This window comes from Myotis yumanensis, unplaced genomic scaffold (genome assembly GCF_028538775.1).
Source record: "Myotis yumanensis isolate MYYU_CA2020_CCGP unplaced genomic scaffold, mMyoYum1.0.hap1 SCAF_4, whole genome shotgun sequence".
In the NCBI taxonomy this organism is placed as follows: Eukaryota; Metazoa; Chordata; class Mammalia; order Chiroptera; family Vespertilionidae; genus Myotis; species Myotis yumanensis.
The window spans coordinates 110,757,806-110,778,276 of record NW_027223755.1 but is presented as its reverse complement, the minus strand read 5'-3'; the positions used below and the strand labels follow the sequence as shown (position 1 = coordinate 110,778,276).

General features: G+C 51.6%; 1 protein-coding gene across 1 annotated transcript in view; it reads left to right on the top strand.

The window, feature by feature from the left end:
- The window catches only part of OTOA (otoancorin), a 123,632-nt gene that overhangs the window by 57,856 nt on the left and 45,305 nt on the right, over positions 1–20,471 (top strand). Inside the window, exons 21-28 of the mRNA XM_070413825.1 lie at positions 1,041–1,134; positions 1,711–1,840; positions 4,678–4,865; positions 7,390–7,545; positions 14,101–14,243; positions 14,442–14,578; positions 15,056–15,153; positions 17,345–17,540. Coding sequence (XP_070269926.1) covers positions 1,041–1,134; positions 1,711–1,840; positions 4,678–4,865; positions 7,390–7,545; positions 14,101–14,243; positions 14,442–14,578; positions 15,056–15,153; positions 17,345–17,540 — 1,142 coding nt within the window. The remainder of the gene's footprint in view (positions 1–1,040; positions 1,135–1,710; positions 1,841–4,677; positions 4,866–7,389; positions 7,546–14,100; positions 14,244–14,441; positions 14,579–15,055; positions 15,154–17,344; positions 17,541–20,471) is intronic.

The following is a 20,471-nucleotide window of genomic DNA, read 5'->3' as shown; positions in this document are numbered from 1 at the left end:
GGGCCGATGCTCTATCCACTGAGCAAAACCGGCTAGGGCTGGGATAATATTAGTATTTTTAATCTAAGACAGTGGTTCTCAACCTTCCTGATGCCACGAGCCCTTAATACAATTCCTCATGTTGTGGTGACCCTCAATTTCATTGTTACAAATTAAACATAATTAAAGCATAGTGATTAATCACAAAAACAATATGTAATTATATATGTGTTTTCTGATGGTCTTAGGCGACCCTTGTGAAAGGGTCATTCGACCCCAAAGGGGTCGCGACCCACAGGTTGAGAACCGATGATCTAAGAGAAAAGGGGGAGCTTTTAGGCCAAGGTTGGCGTGCGTAGGCCTAAGAGAGGGGTTATCGCTACTAACTGGGCAGCCCCCTTCAGAAATGCCACCGAATATGGTGTGAGACACTTTACTGTAGACAGTTGTGGTCTCTGTACGAACAGTGGACTCTGTATTAGTGCTGTCAGTATCCTGACAACTTCAAGAGGGCATTTTGTCTAGTTACAAGGGAAGACTCTTATGGCAATTTAAAGAAACACATAGATCATTACTGTTCTATTGAAGAAGGGGGGAAGGAAATGACTGAAATTTAACAATTCAATTCAAGCTACAAATGGGAATTTGTTGAGTTCAGAAATTGAATATAACGGAAAACCTCAGGGATGGACTTCAGGCATGGTTGGATCCAGGAGCTCAAATGGTATCATCAGGAATTTTTCACCTATCACTCAGCTCTGTGTTCTTGGGTGTGGTTTTATTATCGCCACTGGTGATAGGAGTGGCCTCCAATATCCTTTTTACTACTCCAGATACCAGAAGAAAGAGAGAGAGCGCTTCTTTAGTAGTTCCATCAAAATTCCTAGGGATGGTTCTGATTGGTCAGCCTGCATCACATGCACATTGGCTTGGCCAGGGAAGTGGGCCCATGTGATTGACCGTCTTTTCACAAAGGAAGATAGTCTGTTTCTGAAAGAAAGGCTGCTGGGGACAAGGACAACAGTACGGCTTCCAATTTATTGCTGATTATCTCTTCTTAGACCCCCTCAGAACTGGACGGCCGAGACGACGAAGGACTTGGGACCCTTCCTAGTACTTTTCTCAGGAGATGAATTAAGCTCTGTTGCCGCAAAGGTACCTCTGTGTTCGCTTGTTCGGAGGCTGGAGGGGCCTGAAGGGGAGAGACAGTGTGGTCCGTCACACTCCCCTGGGTTTGCTGCCAGTTTGTTTTCTGGAACTTCCTCCCTGCCCCAAGGGCTCAGATGTTTGCAGCTCCACCCCAGGACGCTGAGGTGCAGGACAAGGGAGTGCAGCCATCGCTGCCTGAGCTCCGACCCCTCCATGTTCCCTCTCGCGGGCACGCAGCCTGCCGGCTGTGATTAGCTATCGCTCTGCTCTTTCTACACGCATGTTTGTTCCAGGTCTGCATGCACCAGTGCCACGTGCACACACACGCCAGCCTGTGTGAATGGCGTACACGTACACTTACATTATTGAACATTTGTTGAATTATTACGGAGGTTGAGTATTGTTTTATATGATCCTTTGTAGAAACCAGGTTAGTTGGGCTGGGGTTACATTTATGTGAGAAGCTGCTACGAGGGAAGGAAAACCGGAGCCAGTAAGTCCTGGCGTAGCTTACCCTGCGTTCAGTTTGTGTTTACTGCGCTTCAGTATTGTTCCTCCTCATTCGTCTTCTCTACCTCACAGTTTCCTGATATCCTTCAGCAAGCAGCTTCCAAGATGGTCGGGATCTTGCCCCCCAAGGAATTCCTCTGGGCTGTCTTTGAGTCTGTTCGGAACAGCAGTGAGAGGGGCCCTGGCGCTGCCCCCAGCCCTGGTGAGTGAACGGGGTACCTGAGCCCGTGCCATGCACGAGAGTTTCGGCGGCGTCGCTGGCATCAAGAGGCCTCCTCTCTGGGGGACCGGACGGGTGAAATGATTGCAAAGCAACAGGGTGGCAAGAATCCACCCACCGACCGACCCCCCTTGTGTCGTGACTTGAAGGCACGGCTGCGTCCTGACCCGGCCGTAGTTCCTGGTGGACGCGGGCAACCGCATTTCACTACGGCTGCTTCAGGGCCCCTGGGGCTGAGAGGCCGGGCCGGCTGGGTGTGAACCCTGGGTCTGCCGCGTGCTGACTGTGTGATCTGGGTGAGCTCTTTAACTTCCCTGTGCCTCAGTGTTCGTCCTCTGTAGAACGGCGCAGAACAAGTTCCTACCCGAGTAGGTTATGCAAGCGTGTCGAACTCATGGCCGGCAGGCTGCGTAATAAACGAGGCATGTGGCCCGCCGGCCGCGAGTTCGACACGCTTGTGTGAGGACTAATGGGTTTAAACCTCTAACACGCTCCCACGGAGCCTGGCATATAGGACATGCTCAGGGAGTGTTAGGTGTTTTTATTTAAAAAATGTACTTTTATTGATTTCACGTTCAGATGTTTTGGGGGCAGCCAGACAGTAAATGACGCAGTCGTATGATGAGTGGTGCTAAGTGCCGCGAAAGAAAATAAACCAAGGAAAGGGGTCGGGGAGTATGGGTGGGATGTCATCTGAAAGGGACGTTTCAGTGAGAACCTGACAGTTGACTAGAGACCTGAGGGGATGTGGGAGGGGCCGTGAAATTGGGCTTTAGAGTGTTCCAGGCGGAAGGACGGGGACGGGGTGGGGTGACACCGGCCTGCCCTCGGGGCCTTGGCGAGAGGCCTGAGCCCTGGGCCTTGCCCTGAGGAGGGGCTCGGGCGTCCATCAGAGAGTGGTCCGACCTCTCACCCTGGGGAGGGGCTCCGGCGTCCAGCAGAGAGCGGTCCCACCTCTCACCCTGGGGAGGGGCCCGGGCGTCCAGCAGAGAGCGGTCCCCCCTCTCACCATGGGGAGGGGCCAGGGCGTCCAGCAGAGAACCATCCGACCTCTCGCCCTGGGAAGGGGCTCCCTCCGGGCGTCCAGTAGAGAGCGATCTGACCTCTCGCCCTGGGGAGGGGCTCCGGCGTCCAGCAGAGAGCGATCCCCCCTCTCACCCTGGGGAGGGGCTCCGGCGTCCAGCAGAGAGCGGTCCGACCTCTCACCCTGGGGAGGGGCTCCGGCATCCAGCAGAGAGCGATCCCACCTCTCACCCTGGGGAGGGCTCCGGCGTCCAGCAGAGAGTGATCCGACCTGATTTACGTTTCCCCGGGAGGCCGCCCCTCCTCGTGCTGTCTCACCCTCCCCTGCCCTGTGAGGTGGGCACAGTGATCGCTCCCATGTTCTCCCCGAGGAAATGGAGGTTTGGAGAGACGAAGAGACGAAGAGACGTGGCCACAGTCACAGTGTCAGTAAGTGGCAGCTCTTGGGTGTGTCCCCCAATACGGGGGAGTTCACCGCTGTCCTCAGAGCCTCGCAGCCAGAGGTCAGGTTGCAACCCTCCTCATCTGCACACGGGCGGACGCGGCTCAGTGCGTGGACTGAGCTGCCAGCGGGGCTTCTGGGTGAATTGCCGCTGTGCTTATAGCAGCTGATGGCTTAGCGGGGTTATGACTGGGCTTCATTTCAGTTAACCTGCGTGTGTGCCGATTCATTCAACAAATACATGCTGCGCACCTGTCCTGTGCCCGAATGCAGCGGCCGGACGGCTCCGGTCGCACTGCTGGCCGTTCTGGTCCTCTGGGTCCCCACTCTCCCCCAGCCCCGCCTGTTTTCCCTGGGGCGGGGAGGGCAGCCAGGAGGGTGGGTCTTCTGTCCCCTCCGAGTGGGTTAGGATAACAATGTTTGAGGCTGCACACAGTGCCCCTGACCTGGCCCAGTTCCACCTCTTGGTTGGAATCCAGCGAATTTGCATTGCAGATGCCCCGAGTCGAGTGGCACAGGCGTGGGAAGGCCTGGTGGGGCTGGTGCTGGCGTCTTGTCAGCATTGGGCGTCCAGGGTTGCTTTCAAGACAAGGAGCCGTGGGTTGTCTCCCTGGTGGGCACCTCTGGGCCACAGTCTCTCATCTCTGTGTTGAGTTTGGTAGCTGGTTTACCAGGCAGGTTTCCAGCTGTTCAGAGTGAGATGGTGGTTTCTGCTGCTACAACAAAGCCACAGCCCACTTCTCCTCCCTGGGACGGAAGGCCACAGCCCCGCCATGGTTTTTATGGAGGGCAAGTCATCCTCCCGCCCCACTCTTAGGAGGGGTCCTTTCTCATATCCTGAAACCCTTAACTCTGGGTTTCAAACTCAAATGGATGGGTGGTGGCAGTGGCGTTAATAATAGAAGTGTTCACTGCCTCCCTGACACCACGTGCTCTGTGGGTGACAACACGGAGTCCTCACAACAGTCTGACAGGGTGACTTCCCCTCGTTGTCTGTGGAGGAAGCAGGTACGGAGGGTTAAGTAGCTTTGGGTTTGAATTTGCAGCCAGGATCTTCACCAGCAACTCCTGCTGCCCTCAGGGCAGTTTGCAGTCTAGCTGTGATGCAGCAAAACTCCTACTGGGTGCATGTGGCTGTGCAAAACATTGGCATTTTCACGATTTTGTTACCAGGTAATTAGCGAGAAATGGCAGAAGTGGGGCTCAAACGGTCCCTGGTCCCTGCTGTCAGCTCCTCCATTGCATTGGCTCTCGGGGATGGAGCCGACAGGAGCATTGCTCATGTCAGCACAGAAACACTCCGTTTCCTGAGCTGCTTTCCTCCACCCCCCACCCTTGTGTCTCCCCGTCTCAGGTTGCCATGGAGTTGAGGCTCCCTCTTCCGACGACATCTTCAAGTTGGCCGAAGCCAATGCCTGCTGGGCCCCCCAGGACCTGCGCTGCCTGGAGGAAGCCACGTTCCTCAGGAGCGTGGAGCTTCTGGGGGCCGTTGGGGGCTTCCTCCGGCCTCAGCTGACCGCCCTAAAGGAGAAGGCGATCCAGGTACAGTCCACCTGGGAGGGATGTTAACAGGGAAAACCCAACACCACGCGCCCAGCGGGTCTGCCACGGAGCGCCGAGCCAGCAAGGACGTCACCTGTTTTCTTGTTGCAATTTCACTGCGTGAAGGATCCAGGCCTCCCCTCTGTACCTCAGTTTCCTCCCCAGGCTGCGCAAAGACTGTCCAGTGGGCGCTCCATGAACCCCATGTGTGGGTGAACCCCAACTGCGGGTGAACCCCATTATGGGTGAACCCATCCTGAGGGTGAGCCCCATCTGTGTAAACCCCATCTGTGGGTGAACCCCATTCACGGGTGAGCCCCATTTGTGGGTGAACCCATCCTGAGGGTGAACCCCATCTGTGTAAACCCCATCTGGGGGTGAACCCATCCTGCGTGTGGTCTAGGCCTGAACAGGATGGTTTCTAGGAGGTGCTCTTTTTCTTCCTCCCCCAGAGCCCCAGCTGAAGAGAACCAGAAGTTTGCCATTTTTATTGTTTCAGCGGTTAGGAGAGCTGTAGAATATATTACTAGAGGCCCGGGGCACAGCATTCATGCACTGGGGAGGGGGTCCCTCAGCCTGCCTGTGCCCTCTCGCAGTCCAGGACCCCTCAGGGGATGTCCGCCTGCCGGCTTAGGTCCGCTCGCTGCTCCTTAGCACTGCCTCAGAGGCAGGAGAGGCTCCTGCCACCACTGCTGCGCTCGACAACTGTGAGCCCGGCTTCTGGCTGAGTGGCACTCCCCCTGTGGGAGCGCACTGACCACCAGGGGGAAGCTCCTGCATTGAACATCTGCTCCCTGGTGGTCAGTGCACATCATAGCAACCAGTCCTTCCTCCGGTCGGTCGATTTGCATATTAGGGTTTTATTATATAGCAGCGGTTCTCAACCTGTGGGTCGCCCCTTTGGTGGTCGAACGACCCTTTCACAGGGGTCACCTAAGACCATCCTGCATATCAGATATTTACATTATGATTCATAACAGTAGCAACATGACAGTTATAAAGTGGCAACGAAAATAATTTTATGGTTGGGTCACAACATGAGGAACTGTATTTAAAGGGCCAGAAAGTTGAGAACCACTGTTATATAGGATTACAGAAAAGTCAGAAAATAAGAAAGGAGATTAGTCATAATCTCTCAACTAGAGATAAGCACTGTTAATATTTTGGTATATTCACCTGAAGCTAACTAGATTTCTGTGTATACTAGTATATGTAAAGTATATTTACTATTTCATACTAAAAAATAGTATCACACTTACCTACTATTCAATAACATCAGCCCACACCCAACACTATACAATGTATATTTTCCACATCAGAAATATAAATTTATGTCCGTATTTTAAAAAGCTATATAATATTTTATTTTATGACTGGTTCTTATTTATTTAGCTAATTAGTAGACTTTATTATTTTTTAAAATATATTTCTATTGATTTCAGAGAGGAAGGAAGAGGGAGAGAGAGAGAAAAACATCAATGATGAGAAAGAATCATTGACTGGCTGCCTCCTGCACAACAAGTCATGTGCCCTGACCAGGAATCAAACAGTGACCTCCTGGTTCATAGGTTGACATTCAACACCAGCTGAGCATAATTGGTAGACTTTTAGATTGTTTATATTTTTAATGCCTCAAGGTCCATATTTGCACATATTTCTTTGGGTACTTGACTCATTATTTACTTAGGTTAAATTTCCAGAGATAGAATTTCTGGGTAAAAGAGTATAAATATTTTTAAAACTTTTATTATATACTAGAGGCCTGGTGCACAAAATTCATGCAGTCGGTGGGGGGGAGGGGTGTCCCTCAGCCTGGCCTGCGCCCTCTCCCAGTCTAGGAGACCTCGGAGGATGCCTAAGCCGTCAGTTGGACATCCTTAGTGCTGCCGCAGAGGCGGGAGAGGCTCCTGCCACCGCCGCTGTGCTTGCCAGCGGTGAGCCGGCTTGTGGCTGAGCGGTGCTCCCCCTGTGGGAGTGCACTGACCAGCACCAATAAATGCTCATTCTTTTTACTCCTTATCAGTATCATCAGCCTACATGGTGTTCTTTGATTGTTGTTAATGTACATTTTAAAAAGTTATGACTGAGAGAGAATTTCCCCTGATATGTTTATTTATTCTTTTTTAAAAATACATATATTTTATTGATTTTTTTACAGAGAGGAAGGGAGAGGAATAGAGAGTTAGAAACATCGATGAGAGAGAAACATTGATCAGCTGCCTCCTGCACGCCCCCTACTGGGGATGTGCCCGCAACCAAGGTACATGCCCTTGACTGGAATCGAACCTGGGGCCCTTGCATTCCGCAGGCTGACGCTCTATCCACTGAGCCAAATCAGTCAGGGCTGTTTATTTATTCTTTTAGGAATTTTCTGTTCATATCTTTTGGGTTTTTTTAAAACAAATATAATCATCTTTTTCTTAATGATTCACAAAAAAGTTTATATATTAAAGAGATTTACCCTATGTCTGTTTTAAATACTGTCAGTGAAGCTCAGTCTAAGCTGGCTTCTTTCTCTCGGAAGGTCTGGGACACGCCTTCTTACTGGAGAGAACACCACATTGTCTCGCTGGGCCGAATTGCTCTGGCTCTTAACGAGAGTGAGCTGGAGCAGCTGGACCTCAGCTCCATCGACACCGTGGCTTCCCTGAGCCAGCAGTCAGAATGGACCCCAGGACAGGTAGGTAGATGTTGCTGTACAGGACGGTGCCCAACAAACTAAGCCACCTCGTCCAGGCCTGGATCTTTCAAATACTCCATCATCACTGTCATTTTGATCTGTTTTTATGGAGTAATTCTTCTCCTAATTATGAGCCGTGTTTTCTCATATGCAAGCATAATAATTTTGGCTGGCTGGTGGGCACTGTGAGTTTTATAGTTTTGAGTGCTTGATTAGTTATACGCCTTTGACGAGTACTGGGCTTTGTTCTGCCACACATTTAAATGACCTCAGATCAGTTTGACTTGGGGGCCTTCCTTTTGAACTTGATTAGGGTGAGTGTAGAGTGACCTTCATTCTGCGGTGAGTTATCCCCATGACTGAGACATGGTTCTGAGAAGAGTGCCTCATACCGCTCTGTGCATCTCAAGACCTCTCTCGTCAGGCTGGTGGGAACGTGGACTCTCTCCGGCTCCATCTGAGCCCTGAGAATTGTCCAGCCCACCGCGTTCTGATGCCTCGTCCTGATATTTACGTGGAGTTTTGCTTCCTGCCTGTGCAGATCAGTACTCAGCTGACTTGAGAAGCGCCCCCTGCAGATCTCTGGAGTGAGCTGTCTGTGCAGGGCTTTCCTCGCCAATCATAGGTGCCTGACCTCTCCCAACGAGATCTCCGCGTCCTCGACTAAGCTGGACCCCCGGGCGTGTTTGGATTCTCTTCCCTGCTCCACGGCCTGGAAATGGCCTTTGGGCAGTGAACAAGGGCAGTTTTAGGCGTCACCTTACTTGCTTTCCTTTTCTTAGGATTATAGTCCAGTGCTGCTTATTGTCCAACATCTGAAGCCAGTCCTTTTATATGATTTGTTCAGTTTTCTTGTTGTTTTGTTGGAGGGCGAGTCCTGTGTCGGTTAATCCTTCATGTGCTAAAGAAGTTCTCTCCAGAACTTGTTTCAATTGGGAGGGCAGTTAATGTATTGCTAGTGAGGGGGTCTCCGCCGCTCTATGTTACCTCATTCTCAGGGTCATCTTTAGCACTAGGCTCACACATGATCTAATTAACAACCCACAAAAACTACCCTTCCTCATCAGTCTTTGAAAAAGTCCAAGCATTGCCCTGGCCGGGTTGGCTCAGTGGATAGAGTGTCAGCCCAGGGACTGAAGGGTCCTGGGTTTGATTCCAGTCAAGGGCACATGCTTGGGTTGTGGGCTCGATCCCCAGTGGGGGGTGTGCAGGAGGCAGCCGATCCATGATTCTCTCTCATCATGACAGGTAGCTATGATGCACACTGATCGCCCCCTACCTGCCCCCCTACTGGCCTGGTTGCTCCCTAACTAACCCCCTGCCAGCCTGGTTGCCTCCAACTGCCCCCCTGCTGGCTAGGGGCAGACGCTCAACACAGGAGCTGCCATGACACACACTGGCCATTTAAAAATAAATGGCACCGTGGACCTGGTACCAACAAACCAACACTCGGCTTCCCCTAAGTGGGACACAGGCCCCGCCACCATCCTGGAGTGACACCTCTCCAAGTTGCAGCCAACGCTGCCAAGACCCCATGGCGCGAAATGCGGCCCACAGCCCAGCCCAGCCCGAAACAGTCGCTGTGGGCACCAGGTAATGACGTCATGTAGCAACGCCCGGCTTCCTCTCCCTAGCGACTAGCCTCCTTGGAGTTTCTTCAGCCCAGGAATCTAGCTTGCTTTATGGCCAGGTGCAAACATTTTACAATTTAACCAAATGTATATGAAGCATTTTCTTGTGCCTCATATCATTTGATCCTCACAGAAGTCCTGGAGTAGGTAGATAGGAAACTCGGTAGAATCCTATTTCCTTTTCATTAGCTGGAAAATGGAGATTTAGAAAGTTTAGAAACTTGACCCAACTGAAAAGAAGTAAGAAATGGTGGACCTTAAAATGACTTCGGGTTTTCTCACTGCACAGAATGTAGTCAAACACTGCTACAGTTAAATATTTTATCCTTTGTTCTCCCTGCATGATCTACAATAATAATCTACATCATGTTGATATTTACTGCTGTGTTGCTGACAATTACCTGAAAGAGAAGTTGGGTTGCTTCACTGGGCTTTAAAAAGTTTAGCTAAATCAGAAAGCAGGTCTAATTAATCAAATATATATATATATATATATATATATATATATATATATGGCTAGATTGACTCACACATGAGTGATACATAGAAAGCTCTCACTGACGCCAATCGAACGTGTGTGTTTCGGTCTGTCATTGTTGATCATGAATTTGGTTGACCCTTCTATTATAGAGAAAGGGAAAATAGCGATATTAAAATATTTCTTCTAGTTAATTTCCTTTCAATGTGCACAAATCCGTGCACCGGGGCATTAGTCCTATATAATAAAAGGGTAATATGCAAATTGTGCCCTCGATTGGGAGTTTGACCAGAGTTCGACCAGGGGGTGGAGCCAGCCCGCCAACAGCCTGCGGCCCCTCCCCCTGGCTGGCCCGGCCCTATTGGCCCCGATCAGGGCAGTCTGGCTGAACCCCACCGGTGCACAAATTTGTGCACTGGGCCTCTAGTATATGTAAAAAGAAAAAGTCCCAGCATTGACTCTCTCATGTGACTGCCTCTCCTGACAGCCGCTGTGGTCAGGGGTAGAATATGCCGCTGGTCAGGGAGTGGCTCCATCTCCCCATGTCCAGATGAACTGAGAGTGGGGTGGGTGTATGGTAGGCTTCATCCAGGTCCCCAAAGGTGTCTGGGCCCTGATCCCTAGAACCCGTGAATATGTTAGGTTGTGTGGCAGAGTGCTTTGCAGATGTGATTAATTTAAGGACCTTGACATGGGGAGTTATCCTCGATTGTCCAGTGAGCCCATGTGATCATAAGTGTTCTCTTAAACGGAGGCAGGAGGGCCGCAGACAGAGGGCGTGATGATGGAAGCGGAGGACAGAGACCTGAGGTGCGGTGCTGCTGGCTGCCGGATGGGCTGAGTCAGGGGTGGAAGCCAGAGGCAAGGGGAGGACTTCTCTCTAGGCTCCAGGATGAAACGCCCTCCGACGCACTCACTTTAGGACTTAGGAGCTCAGGGACTGTGACAGAATACGTGTGTGTTGTGTTAACCCACTGCATTGTGGTAAGTAGTTAGAGCAGCAAGAGGGAATAAATACTGAGTGCTTTGGTGTCAACAGAGAGAGAATGGATGCAGGGCAGGCAAACGAAGGCGTGTCCTCCACGCTCAGGACCACGTGCCATGTAAGGCTGAGTGGCCCCACTCAGATAGGACAGGTGTGCGTTGTGTCCGCTGGAGCTGGGTGATGTGGAGGGCCTGGCCACGAGGCTTCCATGAGCTAATACATGTGAAGCACCGAACAACGCCTGGCACAGAGCGTTCAGTCAGAATTAGTTGTTTTCATTGTCAGCATCAGCATCGTCAGCATCGTCATCATTACACTTTCTCCTTCTGGCAGTTGAATAGTCTCATTTGCAAGATGAGAAGGTTAGACACAGCGATCAGGTTCCTTCCACTCTGACATTCCGTAGTTCTGGGGTTCTGCGGCTCGCAAACTGGTTTTGACTGGTTTGAGAAGTGCCATACCACATTTTGATATCAAAACCTTCCTAGCCACATTCTGGGAGAAAGCAGAAAAACATACCCAACTTGGGAGCTAGAGTGTCTCTTTCCTTTTGCAGCAATTTTAACTTCCACGGGTCGCAGTGAGATTGGTCCATATGTTTGAAGAAATGTGCAAACCTAATATTTGCTTGTATCATTTGTGCTCAGTTCCTCACCATTCGCTGTCAATCAAACCCTTAAGTGCATGTCCTCGATTAATAGAGCTGGCGGAACCGCATTAACAGCGAGTCAGCTTAGAACCAGCAGCAGGAGAAATAACCTCTTCTAGAAGCTGGCGAATGAACAGAGATCAGAGCTAACAGCTCTTCCTTGTTCAGTGGGTATTATTGCCTAAGAGTATTAGTATTAATTGTGCTGGGATCATTACAGATACCCTGGTCCCGACATTCAAGTAACTGATTTAGCTCCTCACCGGGCAGGCTGAACTTGCGTTTTCCAGCTTCCAGTGGCGAGGACGATTTAATACCACATCTTCCAAGTCATTTTATTTCAATTGTATTTTTGCACTTTCATTTTAAAATGGGCATGCCTGGTAGTTGGGGGAGCACATATTGCTACGAACCAATTAGTGAAACCTGGTTGTGAAGACTCATAAAAAGAGGTATCTCTACCTTTTCTCCGATCCGACGTCTTCAGGAGGGCAGGCTCTGGGGTTTGCCTGCGAGTGTTATCCTAGGACTGTTATTTACTAGCTGTGCAGCCTGGGCTCAGTTACTTAATCTCTCTGCACCTCAGTTTCCTCCTCTGTGAAGTAGGATACTATTCATACTTCATGGGGTGGCTGTGATGAGTAGGTGAGGTGGGTAGGTGAAGTGCTGCACACAGTAGGCATTCAGTATTATTAGCTATTATTTTGGGTGCGTGTACATGCCAGTCAAAGACACTGAAGTGAGTGTGGTGTCACTGAAGTTCCCCATGGAACTGCGAGCGTGGCCATCATTACGGAAACATGGGAAATCTCCCTGAAGCCAATCCCCATGGAGGCAGCATCGGCTGCATGTCCCAGGAGTACACGTTGCCGCCCACGTCTGTAGCTCGCCGTCCGCTGCCCTTCATTCCCCATTCTCCACTGTGTGCCGGGCATTGTGCTCGGTGCTGGGGATACAGTAGTGAACTGGCTGGGTAAGGTGTGTGTCTTTATTGGTCCTACTTGGTGACACAGACAAAAAACAGGAGCACTTAAGGTGGAAAATTTAAAAAATTGTGATAAGTGAGAAGGATCAAGTGGACAAAGCACTCATAGAAACAGCAAGGAGGGAGGCTGCTTGAGACGGGAAAGCAACAGCCACATGAACACTGGAATTCCATTGCTACAAGTCACATTTTTAAAAAATATCCCAATCATTGCCAGAACTTTCAACACTGCATGATTCTCCTGGTGGGGGGGATGGGCTGAGGTTAAAGGAACACGGGACGTTCACGGTGTCCCTGTGATCCTCACTCCCATCCAAGAGGTGCTCGTCCTTGGCTGTCTCCTCCCCAGCTTCACCTTGTGAGCTCTTGTCCTCTTGTATCTTTGCGGCGGCCGCCTCAAGCACTGAGGCACCAGACCTTCTCATGCAGCTCTTCTCCAGTAGATTGACTCAGATCCTTCCTCAGGGCCAGCGCAGGCAGATCAAATACTATCAGGGCTCATTTCGTTACAAGTGGCAGGAAACCCAACTCAAAGTGGCTTGAGCAAGAAAAGGAATTTATTGATTCCTATAGCTGCAAAGTTCAAGTGTAGAGTTCAGATATGGCTGGATCCAGGGACTTCAACACTATTATTAGGATTCTGTCTCCCACCATTTAAAAAGATATTTTTATTGATCTCAGAGAGGAAGGGGGAGGGAGAGAAAGACAGAAACATCAATGATGAGAGAAGAACCATTCATTGGCTGCCTCCTGCACGCCCCACACCGGTGACTGAGCCCACAGCCCGGGCATGTGCCCTGACCCGAAATCGAGTGATGACCACCCGGCTCATAGGTCGATGCTCAACCACTGAGCCATGCCGGCCGGGCTCCTGCCACTTTGGACCCAGCTTTCCTTTCGGTTGGCTTCATTAGAGGCAGGTTCTTGCCATGTGATGAGTTCTAGTAGAGTCAGGTGTTTTTCCTTCCCAGGTCCAGTCCAGAGTAAAGAAAGCTTTTCTCTCCTAATTATTCCAGCTAAAGTCCTGGTAGGTTTTGACTGGATCACGCGTCCAATCTAGAACCAATTACTGCAGTCCAGCTAAGAGATGACTTAGCTGGTCAGGAGCAGGCCATGGGGTCACCCCTGGAACTCAGAATGCCCCCCAGAAAGGTCATAAACAATGGATGGCCATGGTGTAGAATTTCAGGGACCCTACACATCAGCTCCCTTACAGGAAAGTTCATTGAAGAGATTCCGTGTTTTTTCAACACCACAGCATTTGATGTGCTGCTCGCTGGCACTGAAGAGTGAGGGCAACTTATGTAGGACCTTAGAGAAAGAAAGGTTCATTCTGGCTCAGATAGTCAGGGAAGACTTCAAGGAGAAGATGACATTGGACTTGAACCTCCCAAATAAAAGGATGGTTGAATTTTAATAGTGGGAATGAGAAATGACATTTCAGATGGAAGGACTGATTTGAGCACCTGCTCAAAGGCAGACGAGTGTAAGGTTTTGTCAGAAATCTGTGGAAACAGTTATTGGAAAAGTTTGGATTCTGGTGCAGAAGAACTTAAATGTCCAAGCTTCTGAAGATCATGAGCGACTGAGGCAAAGCCAGGAGGCAGTTCCTTTAATGTTGGTGGAGGCTGCAAGAACTTCTGCCTACAGACACTTCCTTAGACCGGAGCACAGACCCGGAGGCCAGCCGGGTGCAGGGGTGCCATGGCTGGAATGGGCACTGGGTCTGGGAGTGAGTGGGGGACCCACCAGGAGGCTGCTGAACTATCCCCTCAGGCCTCTTGATCTCCCCTGGGTACTTCATCTCCCACCCCCTTCATTTTTTAGGCTAAATCCATCCTGCAAGGGTTCCTGGAGGACTCGGGCTACAGCATCCAGGACCTGAAGAGCTTCCACTTAGTAGGACTTGGTACAACCCTGTGTGCCATGGATGTCACCGAAATCTCACTTATACAGATCGCAGAATTCAGGTGACCAAGTAGAAGTGTGCAACATGGCCAAGGACTGGTGGGTCGTTCCTTCGGCAAGATCCTCTGCTTCTGATGCCTGGCCACCCTTCTGGGCACAAACGGGGTGGGGTTAGCTGGGTCCTTTTCTGGTGCTGAGCCGACACCTTTTTTGGCTGGAGAGTCTCCCAAGCTCACACGGTGTCCCTCCCTCTTAACCAGGGTGGTGGTGGCCAGAATTGGGACCCTGCCCTGCAGCACCCATGTCTTGGCCGAGTTCAAGAGGAAGGCAGAAGTTGTGTTTGGGGATCCCACCAAGTGGTCCAGCTCTGTCTTGCAGGAACTCGGAACTATTGCTGGTGAGAGTCACCTTGACCTTGCCCTTCTCCTTTTCTGACTTTAGACCTGGGGACAGGAAAAGAATCCTGGGCTTGTGTAGCGACATCTGTATAGTTCCCATAAAACCTGGATGTCAGCACACGGAGTTGCAGAGGGTGGGGTTGCAAGTCTGCCTTTTGAACAAGCTCTCTTGGTGGTTTTGTGCACCCAAAAGTGGTTTAGAAGGTGATGGAATTGACTGCTAAATAGGTTTACACTTGACCTGAGAATGCACCTTCTGAGGATACATTTCACCGTAAGAGACCAATCAGGGCTAACGTGACCCACGTTGCTTTTCTGAGTTGATTAGGACACGGTTCCCAGAGGGGCTCTCAGGGCCTTCAGCAGGAGGGACGTGCACCTCCGCCACGCAGACCGCACCTTCTGCAGCATCATTAATAAAACAAGGTGCGTCCCGCTGTCTTGAAGCAAATCCTGTGGTTCCTTTTTCTCCCCAGCGGGATTAACGAAGGAAGAGCTCCGGGTGCTCGACAAGGATTTGATGCCGTATTTCCAACCATCAGCAATCAGATGCCTTCCTGCTGAGATATTCAAAGTAGGTCCTCCGTTTCTGAAGCTTGACCCCATTTCATATCACACCAGGAAGCAGATGGCGGGCCTTGCTTTCTGCAGGCACCGCTGGCTTCTGCTCGGGGCCAGAGGCGAGCTGCATGCCACTGATGGACGTGTCAAAAGATCATTTCAGTATTTTTTAAAAGAGTTTTTTCTTAAATGTTTAACTTATGTTTTAATTGTATTTATTTATTTTAAAATATTTTTTAAATTGATTTCAGAGAGGAAGGGAGAGAGAGAGATAGAAACATCAGTGATGAGAGAATCGTGGATTGGCTGCCTCCTGCATGCCCCATACTGGGGATGGAGCCCACTACCCAGGCATGTGCCCCAACTGGGAATGAACCGTGACCTCCTGGTTCATAGGTCGATGCCCAACTGCTGAGTGACACTGGCCGAGCTAGTTGTATTTTTTTTAAAAGTTGTATTCTCTTCATAGCAAATGGCACCGACTTTCTGTTTATAATGACATGACAGGTTCATATTCCCTTATCCCAAACCCTTGGGGACAGGTGTATTTTAGAATTCAGAATTTTCTAGATTTTAGAAAGATCACTTTGTGCAGTATGTGACTTCACAGCCCCAGCAGTACCTGGGGAAGCACCAGTAAGCACACGCATTGGTATTTCTGCTGGGAAACTGATATTTCTGGCCAGCCACACTAATTGAGATAGAGACTCTAAATGGCTTCCCATCCGTTCAGGTCAGGCTCAGCTGGCAAGTAAGTTCGTGTTAAATTTTAGAAGAAACTTTCCATTTGCAGACTTCCTTGGACTTCAGAGTTGGAGATGGAGGGTAGTGATCCTGGGTAATATTCCCTTTAAAAATACATTTCAGTAAACACATTTGAATTGATTTAAAGAAACGTGTTTAAAAAGCCGCAGTAGGACAGGTGACACGCTACCATGGAAAACACTAGAGGGTGGAATTGGACCGCCTGAAGTGAGGGAAGCAGCTGTGCAGGCAGCGGCCCTTGCTTCCTGCCCAGGCGCTGCTGCGGGGAGTGCGCTGGGACAGTCTGCGCTGGTGGGGACTGGCCTGGCGTTCCTGCTGGGTAAGTGGGAGCACATTCCGCCCCCTCAACTGGATCAGACACACAAAGGAGCTTAGACAAACTCCTGGTGCCACATTATTGGTTCATTTCAAGACACAAAGCAGAACCTGAACCATTCCCATGCCCAGGACAGCTCCCAGCAGGGCAGGCTCCTGGCTGCTCCGGGGAGTAGTCCCAGAGGCCGTTGAGCACTCCCCCCCCCCCCCCCCCCGCCCCCACCTACACACCCCGGGCTCTGCCTGGGACAGGCAGCTTGGTCCTGAATGCTGGCACGTTGCTGAGCGCTTGCTCATGGTCTTGTATGAAGTGCAGTCTGTGGTATTAATTCCAGAAATCCCTACTGACCACCTACATTGGCTAGGCTGCAGGCCCCGCGCACCTGGGCATGCCCGGGAAGGGCGAGCACAGTGTCTGCAGGGCCTGGAAGCGAGCCTCCGGGGTGCAGGGGGCCGGTGGGTGGCGGGGACCTGGGGAGGCTGCTCGTCTCTGGCACAGCAGGGCGGGGTGATGGCCGGGTGACGCGGGCCCAGGCGCTGGTCTTCCTTTCCCTGAAATCTCCGAGAATTAAATGTTGGCAGCCACTTTGAATTTGTTTTGTGAAATACAGTGCAGCGGGCCCAGAGGTTCAATCTGGCCTCTGGGTGGCGAGTCAGCAACATTAGAAAAATAATGTTTGTGATACAGACTGTTAATGGTAGATCAAGGTGGAAGCCGGAGCAGCCGCGCTGTGTGTGTGTGTGTGTGTGTGTGTGTGTGTGTGTGTGTGAGAGAGAGAGAGAGAGAGAGAGAGAGAGAGAGAGAGAGAGAGAGAGAATACTGACTTCAGGGGGGTCTCCACTGGAGCTCAACTGCCTTTAACGCCTCCATAGCACCTTTAACCTCCGCGCTCACAGGCCGCACGCCAGCGCCCTGTTGGCCAGGAGGCCTGGCTAGAATTCTACAACGTTGCATTTGTTTGGCTTATTTTAATGGTTACTGATGGTCAGTCAGTCAGTCTGGGTTTGCATTTTTGGAACTTTGCATTTAGAAAATGTTTATTTCGGTAGCGAAAGCGTCTGATTTTAAGGAGAAACTGTAAAGCGGGCACGACCCGGTACCCGAGCGCTGCCCTCCCCCGCAGGAGCTCTCCGCCCAGCAGATCGCTGCCCTGGGCCCCGAGAACGCGGCCGCCGTGACCCCGGCCCAGCGCCGGCTGCTCCGCGCGCTGCAGCTGCAGAGCCTCCAGCTGGCGCTAGATGGCGCCAAGACGCGCCCCTGGCTGGATGCTCCCCCGAGCGCAAGCCCCAGCCGGACGCCCTCCTCCCCTTCTCACCCAGGTGAGCGGGACAGCCCCTGCCCAGCCCCATCCCTGTGCTCATTCGTGTCCCTTCCTGGGCCTGGGCGGGAAGGGCCTAAGATGCAAGATGGGGTCTCTGGATCACTGGAGATTCTGCCTTCAGAGAAAAATCCTGTCTTTACCAAACGCATGACAGTGACTCAACTCCCCGCTGTCTGTGAAAGTCACCGGTGCAGGGCAGCTTTTATTTATTTATTTATTTTTTAAATATATTTTATTGATTTTTTTACAGAGAGGAAGGGAGAGAGATAGAGAGTTAGAAACATCGATGAGAGAGAAACATCGATCAGCTGCCTCCTGCACACCTCCCGCCAGGGATGTGCCCGCAACCAAGGTACATGCCCTTGACCGGAATCGAACCTGGGACCCTTCAGTCCGCAGGCCGACGCTCTATCCACTGAGCCAAACCGGTTATGGCTTTTATTTATTTTTTAAAAAATATTCCTTTATTGATTTCAGAGAGGAAGGGAGAGGGAGAGAGAGATAGAAACATCAATGATGAGAGGGAATCATTGATGGGCTGCCTCCTGCATGCCTCCTACTGGGGATGGAGCCTGCAACCTGGGCATGTGCCCTGACCAGGAATCATCCTGGGACCCTTCAGTCTTCAGGCGGATGCTCTATCCCCTCAGCCAAACCGGGGCAGCTTTTAAAAGCCGCCAGTGTCACAGGCCTCACTCAACCCACTGAATCAGAGCCGCTTACCACTAAATTCACTTCACTGCTGCCTTTGCCTCTGCCCGCCTTCTCGCTGTGCAGTATTAATTAAATCTAACCAGTGTATATTGGGCACCTGCTGCGTGCCAGGCCTGTAGTAGGGGCTGGGAATACCGAGGTGAGCAAGGCAGGCCCAGCTGTCTTGTAAATGAACAAGATGATTTCAAAGCTGGTACGAGCAGGGAAGGAAAGAAGCCGGGAGGTGAGTGACTAGGGGCTGAGCTGAGCGGGGAATGGGACCCGGCTTCCTGCGGTTCCTCCTCGCCTCCCCCACCCCCCCGCCCCCACCCTCCCGCCCCCCCCCCCCCCCCCCCCCCGCCCGCTTCCCTCACTCGCCCACTTTGTGATTCCTCTGTCTTTAGTGAGCACCATCCTCGGGCTAAGATGTGGGGAGACAGTTGTGAACAAGCCACTTGTGTCCTCCATCCTCAGAGTGTGGGGCAGGAGACATAGTGCCCGGGTGACATGAGGCAGGTGCTGTGGTGGGAGCACAGGCATTGAGGGGACACAGGAGACGCAGCTGCCCTCGCTGGGGACGCCGGGGAGTGGCCATGGAAACTTCCGGAAGGCAGTGAGTGACGTCTCAGCCCCACCCAAGGTGGGAGAAGGGTACTCAGCCAGTGGGTGTCCCAGGTGGAGGGAACAGCGTGGGAAAATACCCAGAGAGAAAGGACGTGGGCTGAAACCTTCACTCTGCCTTTCCCAGTCTCCCCTCGGGGCTGGCGAAGGAGGGGGCTCCCAATTTCTGCGGCCGCAAGAGGCAGAGGTGGCACTTGTAAAGAGGAGCCATGCCCTGTGACTTACTGTTATTATTTTTAAAACTTCATTAACATATAATGTGCATACATTTAGAAATTACTTTTAAATGTTGTAATGTTTGTGTGTATAATACACACAATAGATAATACATGTTTCAAAAAATGTGAGGTCTGAAAAGGGATGCAGTGACTTCCCCTCCCCCCTTCCCCCTCCCCGCTGGCCACCTGCACCCCCCACCCCCTCCGCCTCTCCCTGGCAGCCTGTGGCCAGTGTCCTGAGCCTGGTGCAGATGCTGTCACCCTAGCTGACCCCTGCGCTGTGACCAAGCTTATACGCTTTGTTCTGTGTCCTGCATTTTTCACTCAAACAACAGGCCTTTGAGACAGTTCCGCGTCTGTCCGTAGAGCTGTGCAACTGCTGGGCTTCTCACTGCCATAACTTTACCTGACTAGGTCTCTGTAGACCAGTGGTTCTCAGCCTTGGCTGCACATTAGAATCACCTGGGAATCTTTTTAAAATCCTGATTTCTGGGCCTCATCCTCCGGAAATTGTTTCTTTGTTACCAATGTTGTGGCCCCACCCCATAACAAAGAAACAGAATTTCCGGAGGATGAGGCCCAGAAATCAGGATTTTAAAAAGATTCCCAGGTGATTCTAATGTGCAGCCAAGGTTGAGAACCACGGACAATTAGCTGGTTTCTGCTTTTTGCTCTTTACTGTTACGGAGAATGCAGCAGCGAATGAGCTTGTCTACTTTGCATCTGTGAAGCTGCAGGATCGGCTCTGCGAGGGGACGGGCAGGGCAGCGGTTTGGGCGCTGGCAGCCTGACTGATGCTGCACGTCCTGGCAGAGTGCGGAGAGGGTGCCAGTTTGCCTTGAGCCGCAGCGTCAGAAAGTGGCCAGGGCCTTGACGAAGCTGTCCCTGCAGGTGCTCCGCCAGGCACATCCTAGACGCCTCTCTCCCTCCATCATGGCCAGGCCTTTAATCTAAACTTCATGGTCTGACTCTTAGAATTCAGATTCTGGGCCTTGCTGAACGGGAATCTGCGGGGGGCGGGGCAGGGGGGGGTGCGGGTGCGGGGTCTGCATTTTAACCAGCTCCGCAGGTGGCTCTTCTGTGAAGGCAGCTGTGGCCCTGCCCATTCACACACACTGGGTACATCCTCACACCCCCCCACCCCCCCACCCCGTTTGGGGCATCATTCCCTTTAAGGGACAGAGGAGCTGTATGTGCCGCCCGCCTGGGGCCTGGGGGACCCTGTACTTCCCTGTGTTTCCTTGCAGGAGCCTCCGCCTCCCCGGCTCTCTGGCTTGGCTGCCTGCTGCTGGTCTTAGCACTGGAGCGGTGAGCGGCCTGCCCGCACCCCCTCCACTGCCCGCGCTGCGCTGGAGGCCCCGGCCCAGAGCCTCCGCCAGGGCGAGGTGAAACGAAGC